The sequence below is a fragment of the Manis pentadactyla genome, chromosome 9 (genome assembly GCF_030020395.1).
Source record: "Manis pentadactyla isolate mManPen7 chromosome 9, mManPen7.hap1, whole genome shotgun sequence".
Classification (NCBI taxonomy): Eukaryota; Metazoa; Chordata; class Mammalia; order Pholidota; family Manidae; genus Manis; species Manis pentadactyla.
The window spans coordinates 116452483-116469456 of NC_080027.1; the positions used below are offsets into that span (position 1 = coordinate 116452483).

General features: G+C 42.0%; 1 protein-coding gene across 4 annotated transcripts in view; it reads left to right on the plus strand.

Moving 5' to 3' along the window:
* The window catches only part of NSL1 (NSL1 component of MIS12 kinetochore complex), an 88927-nt gene that overhangs the window by 30032 nt on the left and 41921 nt on the right, over nt 1-16974 (plus strand). The window contains exons 3-4 of one of the 4 annotated variants that reach the window (XM_057507987.1): nt 6546-6606; nt 14766-14952. The exons of 2 other annotated variants lie outside the window; for them this stretch is intronic. In XM_057507987.1, the coding sequence (XP_057363970.1) occupies nt 6546-6580 (35 nt within the window). In that variant the 3' untranslated portion in view covers nt 6581-6606; nt 14766-14952. Of the gene's footprint in view, nt 1-6545; nt 7985-14765; nt 14953-16974 lie in introns of those variants that run through there. One more of the 4 variants, XM_057507986.1, reaches the window with a different exon arrangement.

The window sequence follows — 16974 nt, forward strand, 5'->3', positions numbered from 1 at the left end:
TTTTAAAAAGTTCTTTGAAGTTAATGGAAGACTCCCTTTTCCCCCGTCCTTCACTAAACGTGTAGTGCTGAGCAGGAGCTCTTTTACATTTCACTGCAGCGAACTTGGTGATACTTCTGGTTCTTCTGCTCACGCTACGAACAGAAGACTTAGAGCAGTTCCTCTTCTTTGCTAATACCTACTTGCCTAAGACACAGCCAGAATACATATTTAAAGGTGTTCAGCCACTTACAAATGGCAATGTTTCAAAAATTCATATTGAATCTGAGTTTTGGCATTTGAAATGAGTTTCAGCTTAAAAACTTTACAAGTGTAATTACAAATGTGTAAATTTCTAGGCTACCATTTGAAGACCTATTTAACCTATCATGTGCCTGAAATACTGCACATTTATGATGAAAAAATGCGAAGAAAATCACATTTCAGATGAATATTAGTTGCACTACATGGTGTTTAAGTAGGACCTTAGGGGAACAGTTTGGATTCCTAAACACCTTTGTTTGTAGCGAGAGAGTAAATAGTGGTGCCATGAGGATCCCCCCATCAGGGCTATAAAAGGAGAGCCACTGGGAATGCCTTTGGAGGAAGCCCGTCCTGTCTCCTGCACATCATGGATCTGCATGGGAGATTTTCTTCAGCCAACCCTGACCTCTGCATGTGAGATTTTCTGAACTCAGATGCCTGTATTTCAGGAGTACCTGTATGTATGTTCTTACTAGTTACAAGAAGTGAAAAATTAATTTAAAATAACCTTGAATGAGACAGTGAAAAGTTTATGTATTTGAATTTCCTAAGCAGGTATTATGTGGGAAAATGCCTTTTTGCTGCATTTAGTGACCATTTTAAGTTGTTTGTTTTCCTATCCTTTGTGTGTTTTTCATCTTTGTGTACTTGGCTTTATTCCTAAATTTACTAATGCTCTTTAATTTTCAATGAAAGGAATTTAATTCACCTAAAAATTAGTTAAGACAGAGGGATCTCTACAGTTTTTCTATTTTTAATTCTTTACCAGGCATAATATTCTTTTATTTCAAGATATTTTCTTCATGTGAGACCTAATTTTTGAGCATTTGTTAACTTACATTTTTATGAGTATAGTACAGTTCCTTGCAAAATGACTTTGGAAGGTTACAGGAAAAATTATAGACATGTGCTTTGGGTTCTGGGAGATGAGGGTTCTCATTCTGTTCAATTTTGGACACATTTCTCAGCTCTCACAGCTTCTGTTTCCTTACCTATGAGAGGAGGCTGGTGAATCCTGCTTGCCTCATAGGGTTGCTAAAGGTATTACGTAACGTTGGTTGGCAGGGTATGCAGTCAGCTCACCTATAGGAATGGGCTGTCCGAGAGGATCACGTAAGGAGAGCTTTCTTGCTATGTCTTCCTCTTGTTGAATTTTTTCTTTTTGTAGCCAAGTTTCTCAAAAGAATAATCCACACTCATCAGCTTTACTTTTATTCTCTCATTTTGTCGAAAAATCAGTAGTATTCAGTACTTTCACTGTGATAACTGTATACATTTTCTTCAATATGAGTCAGGTCATCATTACTGTGTTTTCTCTCTTGAACAGTTTTCCACCCCCTTTTGGAATGATAATTGCTTTATTTTTCTGTTCACTTTGTTTGCTATTGTGTCTATCACTAGTTCTTTCTTTCCCAAACACTTCAGTGGAACTGTAAAATTCCTTACAAGTATGGTAAACCCTTCAGGTTATCCATCAAATCCATTTTAAAACGTTTCCTTTGTCCCGGAGATACTCCTCTGGGGACCTTCTGTCCGTCTGTTCTGATCTGGCCTGGCTGCGCCCATAGGCCTGCTGCAGAGCGGTCAGCCTGTCTGTTCTCTTCCTCGTCATCCCAGGAATTTGCTTTACTACTTTTCTGTTTTGGATCGTATTTCCTGATTCCTGTGTTTTCTTCTTTCTTGACTTATTTCTCTGTTTTGCTGCAGCACATCCTCCACCACCCAGCACCCTTTCCCACTCACTGCATTGTCCAGCACCAAATCCTGTTCAAGGCATGGGCCACATAACACCTGCGAAGCCTTTACTCTCCTTTCAGTTGTCTTGCTGGGTTGACCTCACCCCCCTTTGTGCCTCCTCAGCGTGCTCTGTCGTAGCCCTCTTACGTCATAGGTAGCGAAGGCTTACTCTACACTTGGGAGTCCAAGATTATGAGAATGAGGCTCTTGTTCCAAGGAAGTTGTGAAAGATTCGTAACTCCAGGGTTCTTACTGGAGGCAGTACTGCCCCCTAGCGGTCCTTTTGAAAAAGTGGGAGGAGGCTTGCTGTGGGCTGCCGCGGTAACGGGAGGGTAGGCTACAGCCGGCACCGTGTAGTCAGGGGCCGGCAATACTCAGTGTCCTGTATGTCCAGCACGACTTTAGACTATTCCAGGAGACATCCGTGTGTGAAAATGTCATAATTGTTTTAATACAAACCCTTACTACTCTTGGCACTTTTTACATTGTCATTGCTTCCGCAACAGCTGGAAAACAGCTATCGTCCACCAGTGTGGGTTTATGGACAAAAATGTTTTTTCAGGTAGCACGTGTGTATAAAAAAACTAAAACAGATTCTTTGTATGATAGATTCTTTGTATGATAGATTATTTTGCAAATCATGCAATAAAGTGAAGAATATGATTGGCTTACTCCACACATAAAAGTAAGATAACTTTCTAGATTAAGGGTTTAAAAAGATTTTGTTCATTATTGTGTGTATGTGTGAATATATTGAGGTATAACATACAGTGCAGAGCTGATGAATTTATAGTCATATAAATAAATACATGTTCCTGTCACCTTGATGTAGGTGTGCTGTCTACCTACCTGGGAAACATGGGATAAACTTAACCAGTATGCTAGCTGTATTTTCAAATAATGTGCCCATTATGTTTCCATGTGCATAATAAATATAATCCAAAGTGTGCAAAAAATCTGAAAACATAAGGAAAATAGTATTTATTGTATTTTTTATATATTAACAATCAGAGCCATTGCTCTCAATTTAGCAGCATTTTACCTGAGAGGGTAATTTGAGGTTAAAGAAAAACGATACTGAGTATGTTGTTTGAGAATGTAACAACACATATTTATCCTGCTTCTTAACTTTTAGTGATGCTGTATAACATTTCTAGTACCCAGAAAAGTTTCCTTATAGTCCTTTCTGGTTAGCGTTCTTTCTGCTATCATCAGAGGTAACCGTTTTTCTGAGGTAGGTCATCCTGGTTCTTCAAATATACTTTCTGTCTGTTAGCATGTGCAGGAAAGGTAAGGTGAATTAAAAAAAGACAAAGTAAACATATATTTGCAACCAGGGCTGCGTTTTATCAGTCTAATTTTGAAATGTTTTAGATAAGTTACAGTTTTCATACTCTCTTTTTTCAGAAGACTGAAATATTTAGAGCATTTCTAGCATTTTTAGGTGAAAAAGATTTTGGTATAATATATAGTTCTTAAAAAGCAACAAAACTGATGAGAAAAATGTAATAGAAGTTTGCAGAGTTGGACTATAAACAAATGTTAATGAATTAATAGAAATGCACAAAATATAGGAATTTTATCTTTCTATTAATAGAAATAATTTAAAAATATTTCCTGTTACTGCCATGCTAAATATTAAAAATTACATTTTTGTACAATAAGAAATGTGAATATTGAAATTTTAATATTAAAATTTTATATTTTTGGATTGTCTTTATTATTGCTCGGAATCTATACAAAGGCCAGCCACACAATTCCTCTATAGTTTCTGACATTCTTATTTTTGCCTGATGTGTCCTCTACGCCCCATCACTTTTGAAAATATGGTCTCTGAAGTCTTAAGTGAATGTACGCGTACTGAATGTAGTCTGAATTATGCAATTTCAGTGTATGAGATATGTTTCCCATTAGCTTTAATCTTACACATTCCCATGTTAATGTAGGGAAGTATTTTAACATGACACTTTTCATAAGGCCATTTCATTTATAGAAATACTGTACTACTTAATTTTCACAATTTCAATAGCCTGTACTTTGTCTTGGTATGTTATTTGTACTCTGTTAAAGTTATTTCCTCATTCTTCCCTTATTCAAGTAAATCTAGTTATTTCTTACATAATACTAGTTTTTCTAGTTCACATATAGCTCTGATCTTTTGTTTTTTACATAGAATGCTTCTAAAATAAATTTTCTGAAATCCAAATCTACTCAGCATAAATAGGTGCAAGTATCTGAGAACTTCATTATGTCTTACTGTACGGTTGGGTGTGAGCATATTAAACATAATATTCTCTTATGACGCATATCCATTACCTTGTATTTCTACTTGTGCGTGGAAGTGTGTTACCTGTGAATTTCATTTTAGAATAGCAGAGGGAGCTTTATGAAATATTTACTAAAGGGGACGGTTGGGTCTGATAGGGTTGAGAAATGCTATTTAAACAAATCAGTGCAGTGAGGTCTTCCAGCTCTTCTGCTAGAACTGCTCAGGACACAGTGGGAGCCTGTAGCAGGGGGATGGGCAGTTCAGGGAGGGGGTGGAATGTGTGGCAAAAATTGGAAAGGTTAGTAAGACTGCCCATTAAACATTTGAACTGATTTTGAGAAAGTATTGTGTGTTTTTATGCATCTCTCTCTCCTAAACTTAAAGTTCCTTGATGAGTAGAGACCATCTTTCCTTACTTTGAGTACCTAGTCCTGGGCCTAGTCCATGAAAAATGCATAATAAATGTTTGAAAAATAGATGACAATTCCCACACAAATGTGCAGGTTTGAGGGAGAGAGAATTAGTGAGGGCCTAACTGGAGGCCATAGTGCCCCAAGAGTACCAAAGGATGGATCATTCATTGGCCATACAGGAGAAAATTTAGTGATTGAGTACTCTTGGGAGATCTCCCCAAATCTTCAAACAAATGAAATTAAATTAGTGCATTATCCTAAGGCAAGCGTCCTTAAGAGACTGTGAAGGGACTATGAACCTGAATAGGAAAAAAATTATATTTTTATTTTTACTAACTTCAAACTGAAATTTAGCAGTTCATTCCCTTTTGGATGCAGGTGATGGTGGCAGCATTAGAACCTATAAATTTTTTGTTACTAGAGGCCACACATTTTGAATTTCATTTGTTGCGGATACCTCAATATTGTTTATACTTATTATTTTCATATGAGGGTAATAATTAGACCTGCTACTTGTTTTTATTATTTAAGTCATTAATTAAAAAGCATATGTTACCTATAACTTCTAAGAATAATTATATTTAAAATTTTACTTCTAAAACATTTTTCTTAAGTTTTAGAGTGAGCAAAACTGGTATGTAATGGTAGAAATCAGGCGAGGGGTCGCTTCTCGCAGAGGCTGGCTGAGAAAGGGTCTAAGAGCTTTCTAGGGTGATGTTAATGTCTGTGTCTTACTATGCATTTGTCAAAGGTGAATGAATGCTAAACTTAGAGTTGCATTTCACTGTATGTTAATTTTACCTCAATTTAAAAAACTGATACATTTAAAACTATTCTGAGAAGGGGTCCAAAGACATCACCAAATTGCCAAAGAAATCTCTGGTCACAAAAAGGGCTAAGAACCCTTTCCCTGAGGCCATCAGTGTGCCTCTGCCTATCTCCTTGAGTACACTGTCTTGCTCAGTTGCTCTTATTATTCATTTTTTTCTAAATGTGTTCTCACTCTTGACCTAAAGAAAGGCAGACAAGAAAAACAGCAGTTATGAAAGAAATTCTTTGCTTGGCTTATTTGCCAGTCTCTCCAAGCCAATAAAGCCGGGGCTTTCCTAACAGAGTTTTGTACTTGCTGAGATGTTAAGAAATTTCCAGTGAGACCTACCCTTTTAAAATCTAATTTTTAGGTGATTTCATAATGGAATGACTTTTCTTATCTCCAGTTTCACTTGGAGTTTTAGTTAAAAATCACTAGGATTTGTATCCCTCTGTATCACTGACTATGCAGTTCTGTTGTGAAGTAGCCATGAACATTTTTAAGGAAGATTGGAAGAAGATAAAATGTAGTAGGAGTAAGGAAAGCCTGAGCAAATAAGGGAAAAAAAATGAATAATACTGACTATTCCAGATTGCTTGCTTGCTTTTCGTTTCCAGAAACCCATCTAGGCAACCGTCATGCAGTGTGAGTGTATACTCTAGGTTCAAGTATGTTTTCTTTAATAAAATTTAGATTAATACCAATACAAAATATTTGTCTATGTTCATTTTTAAATGTGACGATAGTGCTTGAAGATGTTAAAGATGATGGTGGATAATATGTGGAACAAATATAAGGCTTTTAGGGACACACAGTGGTGAGGCTACTCATAATACAACTCTCGTCTGTCATAACTATTAGTGTTATCTGTTGTATTATTTTCACATTATCTTTTTTTTTCACTATATAAATTTAATAGGACACTTGAGTGGATTATAAAGTAGTCTAAGAATGACTGAACGAAGTCAGAAAGTCTTAACATATTTTTGTCCAGATGGCATCAACTTGTTTTATGACTTGATATTAGGCCGAAGAAGAAAAACTAAAATACTGTTTGGTGGTTTCTTTGCAGCCTGTCATATGGAAAATGCAGAGGAGAAACAATAGCCGAGGAGATCAGTGAAGCCATGAAGGTAAAAACAACATGCTAAATATAAAATGGACAAATGTGTAGTTGGGTATTTGCTCTCAACATCCATATGTGTTTTAGTCTGTTATAGGAGGAATCGTCAGTAGTCTTTTAGATAAATCTTCAATGAATTTATTAAGCAACCATAACATTCAGAGTAACTACCATTTATTAGGTGCCTACTATGTGCCATTGTACGTGTCTGCTTTAACAGTTGGTTTAGTTTTTTAGTTCTGAGAGTTAGCAGTCCATCAGTTTTGGAAAATAATACCAGGTAACACTGAGAATTTAGTATGGGGCAGGCGCCATTTAACAGCTTTATGTATATTACAGTCCCTCGTTTGATCCTTATAGTGACCCAATGAGATAGGTACTGCTATTTCTCTATTTCACAGATGAGGCAACAGGCACAGAGAGGCTAAGCAGATTGCCCCAATAAATCACTGAGCCAGGAGTTAAACCCTGGGTGTTTGCTCCGACGCTTTTATTCTTAAAACAGTATGTTATATTGCACATCCAACTTAGAGCCTTAATATTATAATGTTATTACTTATAAGCAAAATTATTTATTTTCAGTCTTGACATGTGCTTTACCCAAATAGATGCAGTCATACTGAACTGTTTTACATTTAAGGATGTTTACATATCAAGGATATAGCAATCAGTGGTAGAAGTCTCAGAAAGTTATATTGCTTGTCCTTAACATTTAACTACAGTTTCTTACAGCTCTTATTGTGTCCCTTACTCACACTAATACAATGTAGGCAGGGGCAACTGTTTCCCCTTTTGATGACTGTATACCTTCATTCATTTGCAGAGGAATTTACTGATCATAAGGTTGGATAATTACTTGCTCATTATGTCTTAATAATTATAAATGTCTAAATATATCAGAAAGTCTCAGTGAAGAACACTTGCAAAGCTACTTTAGTGCATTCTGTATTTGAATGTTATAATTTGAGATTTGTATATTTGTACACAACACTATGCTTTTCATTAAAGTCATGCACAATGACTGAAATCTTAATACTATGTATTTCCAAGAGCTGTCTTAGGCATTCTTTTTATTATTATTATTTATTTTGATATTGTTAATATACAATTACTTGAACATCATTATGGTTACTAGACTTACCCTATTATCAAGTCCCCCCCACATACCCCATTACAGTCACTGTCCATCAGCATAGTAAGATGTTATAGAAGCATTATTTGTCTTCTTGTCTTAGGCATTCTTGCACTGAGATGTAGTTGGATGGTAGGTCAGTACCCTGTATTTCAGAACATACTAAATTTCACTTAAAAGCTGGTTGAGGCTACAGAACATTGCTAATCTAATAAATACAGTGCTTTTTCATAGTATAAAATTCATCGTGAGTTTTTCACTTCGGAAACCTAAAACCGAAAGAATTACTGTTAATTCTCCTAAATTAGAAAACTTCATTGTGATTATATAAGGGAGCGGCCGTTGGGGGCGGGTCAGAGGAGGCGCTGGCGGGTAACGGAAGGCGGGGGGTGGGGGGGGAGCGGCCGTTGGGGAGGATTTGGATTTTGCTGAGGCGGTTAGGCAGGAGGAGGATCCGAAGGCAGAGGGTCGTCAGCCGGGGCGAGCTCCTCAACAGAGGAGGGAAGCGGGGTACAGGCGCGATGTTGTCAGGGTCGGGGTTCGGGATTTTTGTTCAGTGGGAGGGGATTTAGGGGGTTTTGTTCAAAGAGGATTTGAAGAGAGGAGAGGGAAGGACAAAGGGAGGGTCGCTCGCGGAGGGTGAAGAAGGCTTGGATATAGGGAACCTCTGACCATTTGCCAGTTCTCTGGAGAAAGTTACTGGATTTCAGAGAATTTGGAAATCAGAAGTGCCCTCAGCTGGCTAGCATGGCCGATCGTTGAGTTCATATTGAGGCCACGTGGAAGTGCAGTAGAAGACCGATTTTTGTGGTTTAGTATCTCCTTTTAATCCAACTGGGAAAGATTATGTTGGAGACAGCTGAGGGGGTGTCTCCCGATGTCTTTGAGGGAGAATTGCCCGTTGTGGGAGGGTGAGAAAGGGGGGCCGGGGTTTGGGAAGCACCCCGCAGGGACGTCTCCCCGCGATCACTTTCCCAGCCGGAGGCTCCTGGATCCAGATTTCCTGCACCCCGAAAGAAAGCGTCCCCCCAGTCCGAGTGCAGGAGGTCCCCTCTGGTGTCCTCAGAGGGGACAGAGAGGAAGAACCGGAGAACAGAGGAAGGGAAAGGATGAAGGAAAGGGGACCCAGACCAACTCTCCTGGCGCCAAGACGAAGCCGATGAGAGGCCAAAAGGTGACCCTCCTGGGAACGGCGGTGGATTAACAGCGGGAGGTGGATGTGTAGATTGAGGTCTGGCAGGATGGTCCCTGGACTGGAGTTCGCGAGGGGGTGTCGGGTGAGGGAGGGAAGGGAAACGGGGCGAGACACAGGAGGCTCTCAGGACCTGGGCATTAGCCCGGGATGAGCTGCTTCCTAGGCTGCAGAAGAGCCCCTGCTCTCGGCTTCCCGCTCCGGGGTTTCGGCGCCATATATGAAAGGGATAGAGAAGGGGAGAGATGGAAGAAGAGAGGGGATGCGAACTCAGCAGTCCAGGCAGGTTTACTGCTGAACGTGAGAGGGCCCCCCCTTTCCTGGCCAGCAGAACAAAGGAAAGAGGGTCCCTAACAGGTCAAGAGGCTTTTTATGGCCAGGGCTTTGGTGGCTCTTTGAGGGGATGGGTCAGGGGAAAGGTGGGCTTGTGGCTCGCTGACGTGTGCTCTGGAGGATGCTTGTAGCCTAGGGACGATGACACCCAGGTCTCTGAGATGGTGGGTGGGCTTATTTGAAAGGTGGTACTCTGGTCCAGATTCTGTCATGGATAATTTGCTAATCTTTGGTGGCACTAACTGCCAGAGAATGGGTATCAGTTAACATCTAACAGGAAAGAACTATGAACACAAACCAAAAGTCCTGTTTACCCTCCTAATATGTAAGATAAGCATTTGTGAGTTTAAGTAACAATTAGGGCTTGAGTACTACTGATGGAATTTAATAGTTAAATATGGGTCCTTGATGAGAAATGTTTACAAAAAAAACCTCCAAAGCAGTTTGGACCTGAGTTTTAACCAATGATCAACACAACCTCTGAATCAGCTGCCTTGCTGTCCCCAGTCCCAGCGAATTCCCTGTTCCTCAAAATGCGTCCAACTTGCTCATCTCTCTCCTTACTGGTTTGACCCTCGCTCCTCAAAACCTGGCTTTTTCACAAACCTTCTTGTCATCAACCTAGTCCCCACCTTGTTGCACTTTGTCCAACAGAGGCTGCGCCATATTAGGCTGTGGACTTGGCTCCCCTAGGGAGGGGCAATGCGGGGCCTGCCTCACCCACCCGAGGGCAGCTCTCCCAGTAACTGTTCTGGTTACGTTCTCATTCTGCCTGGTAGCTAACAGAGTGCCTGCTTCTGAAATAATTAAAACATGGCTGCATTGGCAGAGAGACAAATATACTAATGGTATACATTAAAACATTCTCAGACCTAAAAAGTCATGTTTTCTCCTGATTTTAAAGGAAATTAAAACAATGTGAACCACCCTCTCACCCTCACCCTCATAGTTCTGTGGGACCTTGGCACTATGCAGGTATATAAAAGCTACCACTTATTAGGTGGAATTTGGCAATTTCCTTAACTTTTCTGGGTTTAGTTTTCCTTATTATGGATGGAGATAACAATAGGACGCGATTTGCAAGATTACCTGTTAGATATTACTTGTTGTGTCTCGCACTGTTAAAAAAAGGGAAACAGGATAAAGATCTTCATTTCTTCTAATGCTCTCATTCAACCTTAAATGAGGTTTTAAATTTTAGTTTTGGCAAAAACAGCCTTCCTAGTTCAAAGGAAAAGCATGATAAAAGGACACAAAACAAATAAATGCTCTTTCCGAGACGTCCATGAACTCTTGCCAAACACCAGTTTGATGAGTAAGTGAATCAGAGACACACGGTTTAGATTTCCCTCTCAAAGTCCCAAAAGGGAAACGTAAGGCAAGGGCTTCAGAGGGTAGCTGCTGTGCCAGCCCCTCCCTGCCAGCTGAGCAAGAGATCAGGGGGTCCAGCCCCTCAGCCCTCCTTCCCCATTGGGCTCAACTTATGTTTCTCCTTCGAGTGTGTCCTCCTCCTTCTCTAAGAGTAGATGTTATCAGGTGGCCCCGACTAGAAACCAGAGAGTAACCAGGGCACCCCAAAACCAGTATGTGGTGATTGCTTAATTAATACTCAGCCTCCAATCTATTCATTCCTAGCTGCAGAGAGGAAGGATTTCTAAGAAAGATTTGGGGGTGAAGGTGGTAGATTTGCTCCATGCATGTTTTCCAGGAAACTCAGCTTCCTGAGAGATGTCATACAAGTGTAACATTCCCAGTGGCCAGAACTCAGTCACATCACCAGCCTATAACAATAAGAGGGCTGGGAAATGTAGTTTAACATGTAGCCAGAAAGAAAAGGAGAAAATGGATACTAATGAGCAGTAGAAAGTTCTACCATAACTATTCATCAGCTATGTGATGTTGGGCAAATGGCCTTAACTTTCTTAGCCTTAATTTCCTCATCTGCAATGAGAATGACACATACCCAGTGGGACTGCTGAAAGGACATAATTTGCACAACATGCTTGGTTCACAGTGTGTCAGTCCTTCACAGTATACAAATGAGTACTTTCCCTTCCCCTGGGGCACCCCAAATATGAACTACTTGGAAGATGGCCCTCAGCAAGCCTTCCCTCTAGTTAGGGGAACATGATCCACTGCTGTCTATCATGTGGGAGGCGGAGGGTTCAGTTTGGGTGATCTCAGGGAAGTGGGGAGTGGTCCCTAATTCTTGGGGGAGTTTGTCTTAAGGTCTTTTCATGGCCTGTGTTAAGGGTTTGCTGGAGAATTACCTCAATAGCCAGGAAAAGCTGTTCTCTGAAGAAAACTACTTACATGGTAGCACCAAGCACTTATATTGCTATAAAACATTCTGACGAAACTTAGTAGACTCTTGGAAAGATCTTGGAAATGTCTTGTCTTCTCTTGAAATCTTTAAGGAGTTACTTTCCAGCTTTTGGAGTTATTTAGCACACCTCAGTTTAGGGTCAGCAGAACGGGCTGTTGCTTCTGGAGCCACCTTCCTCTCTTCTGTCCTTTCTCCCTCCTGGAACTGAAGTGCCTAAGGCTTTGTGCCTAAGCCGACCTATCTGAGAGCTCTTCTCTCAGATCTCCTTTATATGAACATCCAGACTGCCTATACCTCCCCCTGCCACTGGCCAGGTTCCAGAACATTCTATTTACTTGATCAGCCATACCCAATGAGGGACAAGCAGAAGAAGGCCAATGTAGTAGATGCAGGGGGAGAGGAGATAGCCGAGTGTTTTCACTGAAGTGGGATATAAATGCCCATCTCTAAAGATGTAATAATGCCCTGGGTTCTCTGCTGTCCGTGTATATACTGTAGGTGGCTTTGGCAGGCATAGAGCTGAACCAGGAGGAGGAAAAGCCAAGACAGAAGGGGAAGAGGCTTACGGGCCAGATGCTTTCTCTTCCTCTCACTTTTGCTGGGTATTTTAGAAACAACATGGAAAGCCTGACTATGCTCCTTCCTTTGAATGACTTCCAGGCATATCCCTCCCAACCCCCAAATGGAGGCCACTCTATTTTTAAATTTCTCTTGGGAAGTAGCTTCCAAAAATTTTATTTAATTTTTTATTAAGGTATTATTGATATATACACTCTTACGAAGGTTTCACATGAAAAAACAATGTGGTTACTAGATTCACCCACCCACATCCCAATGCAGTCACTGTCCATCAGTGCAGCAGGGTGCCACAGATCCACTATATGCCTTCTCTGTGCTACACTGTCCTCCCCGTGATCCAACATACCTTGCATACTAAACATAATACTCCTCAGTCCCCTTCTCCCTCCCTCCCCACCTGCCCTCCTCCACCCCTCCCCTTTGGTAACCACTAGTTCCTTCTTGGAGTCTCTCAGTCTGCTGCCATTTTGTTCCTTCAGTTTTGCTTCGTTGTTATACTCCACAAATGAGGGAAATCATTTGGCACTTGTCTTTCTCCGCCTGGCTTATTTCACTAAGCATAATGTCCTGCAGCTCCATCCATGTTGCTGCAAATGGTAGGATTTGTTTCTTTCTTATGGCCGAATAGTACTCCATTGTGTATATGTACCACATCTTCTTTATCCATTCATCTACTGGTGGACACTTAGGTTGCTTCCATACCTTGGCTATTGTAAAAAGTGCTGCAATAAATGTAGGGGTGCATAGGTCTTTTCGAATCTGAGAAGTTGTATTCTTTGGGTAAATTCCAAGGAGTGGGATACCTGGGTCAAATGGTATTTCCATTTTTAGTTTTTTGAGGAACCTCCATATTGCTTTCCACAATGGTTCAACTAGCTTACATTCCCACTGGCAGTGTAAGAGGGTCCCCCCTTTCTCCGCATCCTCGCCAGCATTTGTTGTTCTTAGTCTTTTCAATGCTGGCCATCCTAACTGGTGTAAGGTGATATCTCATTGTGGTTTTAATTTGCATTTCCCTGATGATTAAGTGATGTGGAGCATCTTTTCATGTGTCTGTTGGCCATGTGAATTGCTTCTTTGGAGAAGTGTCTGTTCAGCTCCTCTGCCCATTTGTTAATTGGGTTATTTGCTTTTTGGGTGTTGAGGCCTGTAAGTTCTTTATATATTTTGGATGTTAACCCCTTGTTGGATATGTCATTTACAAATATATTCTCCCATACTGTAGCCTTTTTGTTCTGTTGATGGTGTGCTTTGCTGTACAGAAATTTTTTAGTTTAATGTAGTCCTGTGAGTTCAAAATGCTTTTGTTTCCCTTGCTCGAGGAGATGCATTCAGGAAGAAGTTGCTTATATTCAGGAGATGTTTGCCTATGTTGTTTTCTAAAAATTTTATGGTTTCATGACTTACATTCAGGTCTTTGATCCATTTTGAGTTTACTTTTGTGTGGGTGGGGGGAGGGGATTGTTTAGCTTTAAATACTCTGCAGGTGTCTTTGTCCTTTGGGGTGCCACTAGGTGGGAGAATTGACTTTCAATCCTAGTCCTCAGTCTCTGGCATCTGATACTTCCTTTCTCACTGACAAACCCTGGAACAAGCACCCAGTATATCCTTTAGACCAACTGCTTGGAGTTAAGGTCAAATTTTGATGGAAAATCTGAATTGCTAAATAAAACTATCAGTGTCTCAACGTACAAATGCCTAAAACATACACCTGTTTTTCGACTTGAGCCACGGACACCTTACATTCTGCCACAGAACTCTTCTTCAAGTGTTCACTGGAATTATATTCATTGTAAGTTTCAAATGTGTGTCTCATTGTAAATATGTATTTTAAATGTCAGGAAAAAATGGGGATGGTCGGGAGGAATGAGGGAGTAATTTTAGACTGGATAGGTATGATGATTCAGAGAAAGGTATTCCACCCAATTTTCTGTTCTCTCCACAACACAGTTCCTTATGTCAGCAACAACCAGATTCCCTTGCTCTTTGCCCTGTGCACATACGCAACATTAGAATATGTAGGCTAGAATAAAAATTGGTTACTCTGCTACCGGTGTCCTTCAGAGGGACACTGGCTTGATTAAATGTTAAGATTCACGCACAGGAGTGGTGCCCAGTCCTTTGAACTCATGTATGGTTCCTTTAAACGATCCCCCATAACACAGTCTTCCTAATTTTGTTTCTTTTAATTGCACATCAGGGGTAGTTCCTGATCAGTAAAGAGTCATCAGCAGAAGTACCATTCACCACTTCTTTCTGGAGATGTTTCCTTTTCTCAGTGCTGGAGAAATAAATCCTTACATTTACCCTCTGGTTGTGGGTATAGGTGCCACACTCAGCCCTTACAAAACTCAAGGAAATATTTAAGCTGCCATGGACGATAAAGGATTGGAGAGGAAGGAAGGGGGTGGTGACTTTGGCAAGAAAAACTGATCTGAGAAAGGTGCTGTGTATGTCAATGGAAGTGTATGTTCCTTTAACAAATGCATTAAGTTTTGTTTTCTGTAGCCAAGTTTATGTTTTGATACTTTAATTTTTTTTTTTTGAAATAATGAATTATTTTAATAAAACTTTTTACCTTTTTAAACTTTTTCTTTTTACCTTCAGTCAAGCCATACGGAACAATTTTCGCAACAATATTAGAAGCCCTCATCACAGTTTCCCCAAGACCTCCCTTAACCCTTTGATATTCATTCCTGCTTAAAACATTATCCTTGCATTGGCCTTGTCAACTCCTTTTCACAAGCGCAGCATGTCTTTTATTCTCTTTTAATAAAACTTGATACTTTAATTAAAAAAAAAAAGGGTGAATATGTATTTACCATCAAATTGTTTAGCTCACCTCTTTAACATTCCTTGGAAAGGGAAGGCTGGGGGCTCTGAGGGAATAAACCTGGACGGCCCCCTGCCAGACTCCAGGCTGACAATGGTTTTCCACCGGGCTGCCTCCTGCTGGGCTGTGACGTCACACAGGGCATGGAGAGCCCGCGCTCCCTCCTCTCTCCTGCTCTCAGCCTTGTCCCCTTGCCTTTCCCTGAGGTCTGGCTTGGCACTGCTCAGAGAGAGAGCTTTAAAGGGTTTTGATCCAGGACAGGGATTCTGGATTTGAAACTTTTACTTTGTGCTAAGAACGAAAATGCTGACTATTTTCCATCTCTATCCTAATGGCTCCCCACGGGCTGACATTTCTACCTTGGTACCCACCTCAGGACATGGCAGGATGGGCCTGTCCTCTGCAGGGCAGTGGGATGTTTGCAGGGGAGGATGGCAGCCCCACCCTGAGGGCCTGGCTGAGGGGTGGGAACAAAGGGGTTTGTGACAGTGACAGGTCATAAAGGGCAGCAGAGTATAAATAGGGCTGCGCAGGGGGGTTAGGCGAGGAGTTACTTCTCTCAGCTGGACTGTAGCTCACAGCATCTGAGATTTATCAGACGCAGAGGTGAGGTACAGCAGAGCGCGAGCGCACAGTACATCTGTACACACTGAAGAGATTCCGGCAGGCATCCAGCACCTGCTAGCATTCCCACGGCCATCACCTGACCCCCGCCCCCACCTCTGCCTCCAGGAGGCTCTGAGGCTGGGGGAGGTGGGTACTGCAGGGTGGGGTGCTGCTGAGAGACCTGCCAGGGAGCCACCCGTGCCCAGGAGCACCGCTGGTCCCTCTTGTGTCAGGGAAGGGAAGACCCAGGGACCTGCCTTCCTTGCCAGCGCTGCTTCCTGTGGTAACGGAGTCATGAAGAGCGAGTCTCTGTTTCCGTGTTACATGGCCCAGAGGAGCCCCAGGGTGGGCATTTTCAACACTGCCATGGGGCAACTGCAGCAACAGCTGCAACCTAAGATACGCAGCAGGGTCAGCTCGCTGTGGCACAACATCAAAGCCAGAGTGAGTGGCCGCACCCAGCCACAGAGAGGTGGACACAGTGGATAGGACCTGCTGGGAGACCATCATAAAGAGGACAGCCAGGGACTGGAGGTGGCTGGGAGCAGACCCTGGGCCAGAAGCCACAAGAAGGACCAGGGCTAGAGAGGGGACCAGGGCTCAGGACATACCCCTGCGTTTTAAATAAAAAATAAATAGTGAAATACACTGAGAATGTGGCATGCTACCTTCTGTCTGAATTTCTAGGTTAGTAGAAAGGGTCTGCTCCCAGTTGCCTCCAGTCCGTGAGGTCATCCGGGCTGCAGCCTGAGACCCCAGTGACAGCCAGGGCAGCCCACACCTCACACCCATGCTTTCCCCTGTATTTGAAATAAGGAAATGACATTGAGAATGTGACATGCTGCCCTCTGTGACCTCACAGTGGATTCCTTGAGGTCTTTACCAGATCACCAAGCACTGAGACCCCAGTGACAGCCAGGGCAGCCCACACCTCACACCCATGCTTTCCCCTGTATTTGAAATAAGGAAATGACAGATTGAGAATGTGGCATGCTGCCTTCTGTGACCTCACAGTGTATTCCCTGAGGTCTTTACCAGATCACCAAGCAGGGAGAGCTGATTGACGTGCACAACTTCACCTCTATCATGACTGTGGGCATTGCAAACACCAACCCTTTCGACCCAATACCACACATCATGCTGCTGGTGCAACTTGTCCCTGGCCACGAAAAGCACACAGGGTTTGGCCAGGCCACGGAGGGAAAAGGGCACAAAGCTACAAAGACCTTAGAGCTCACTGGGCTCTTCCCCTTGAAGTTGGTAAAGATCTCTGTTCACAACCGTGACAAACAACAGCTGCGCCTGAAGCTTGCTACGGGCCGTTCCTACTGCAGGTTCCTACCTGCAGCTGCGTGCCCCTCCAGACAAGCAGGAAGA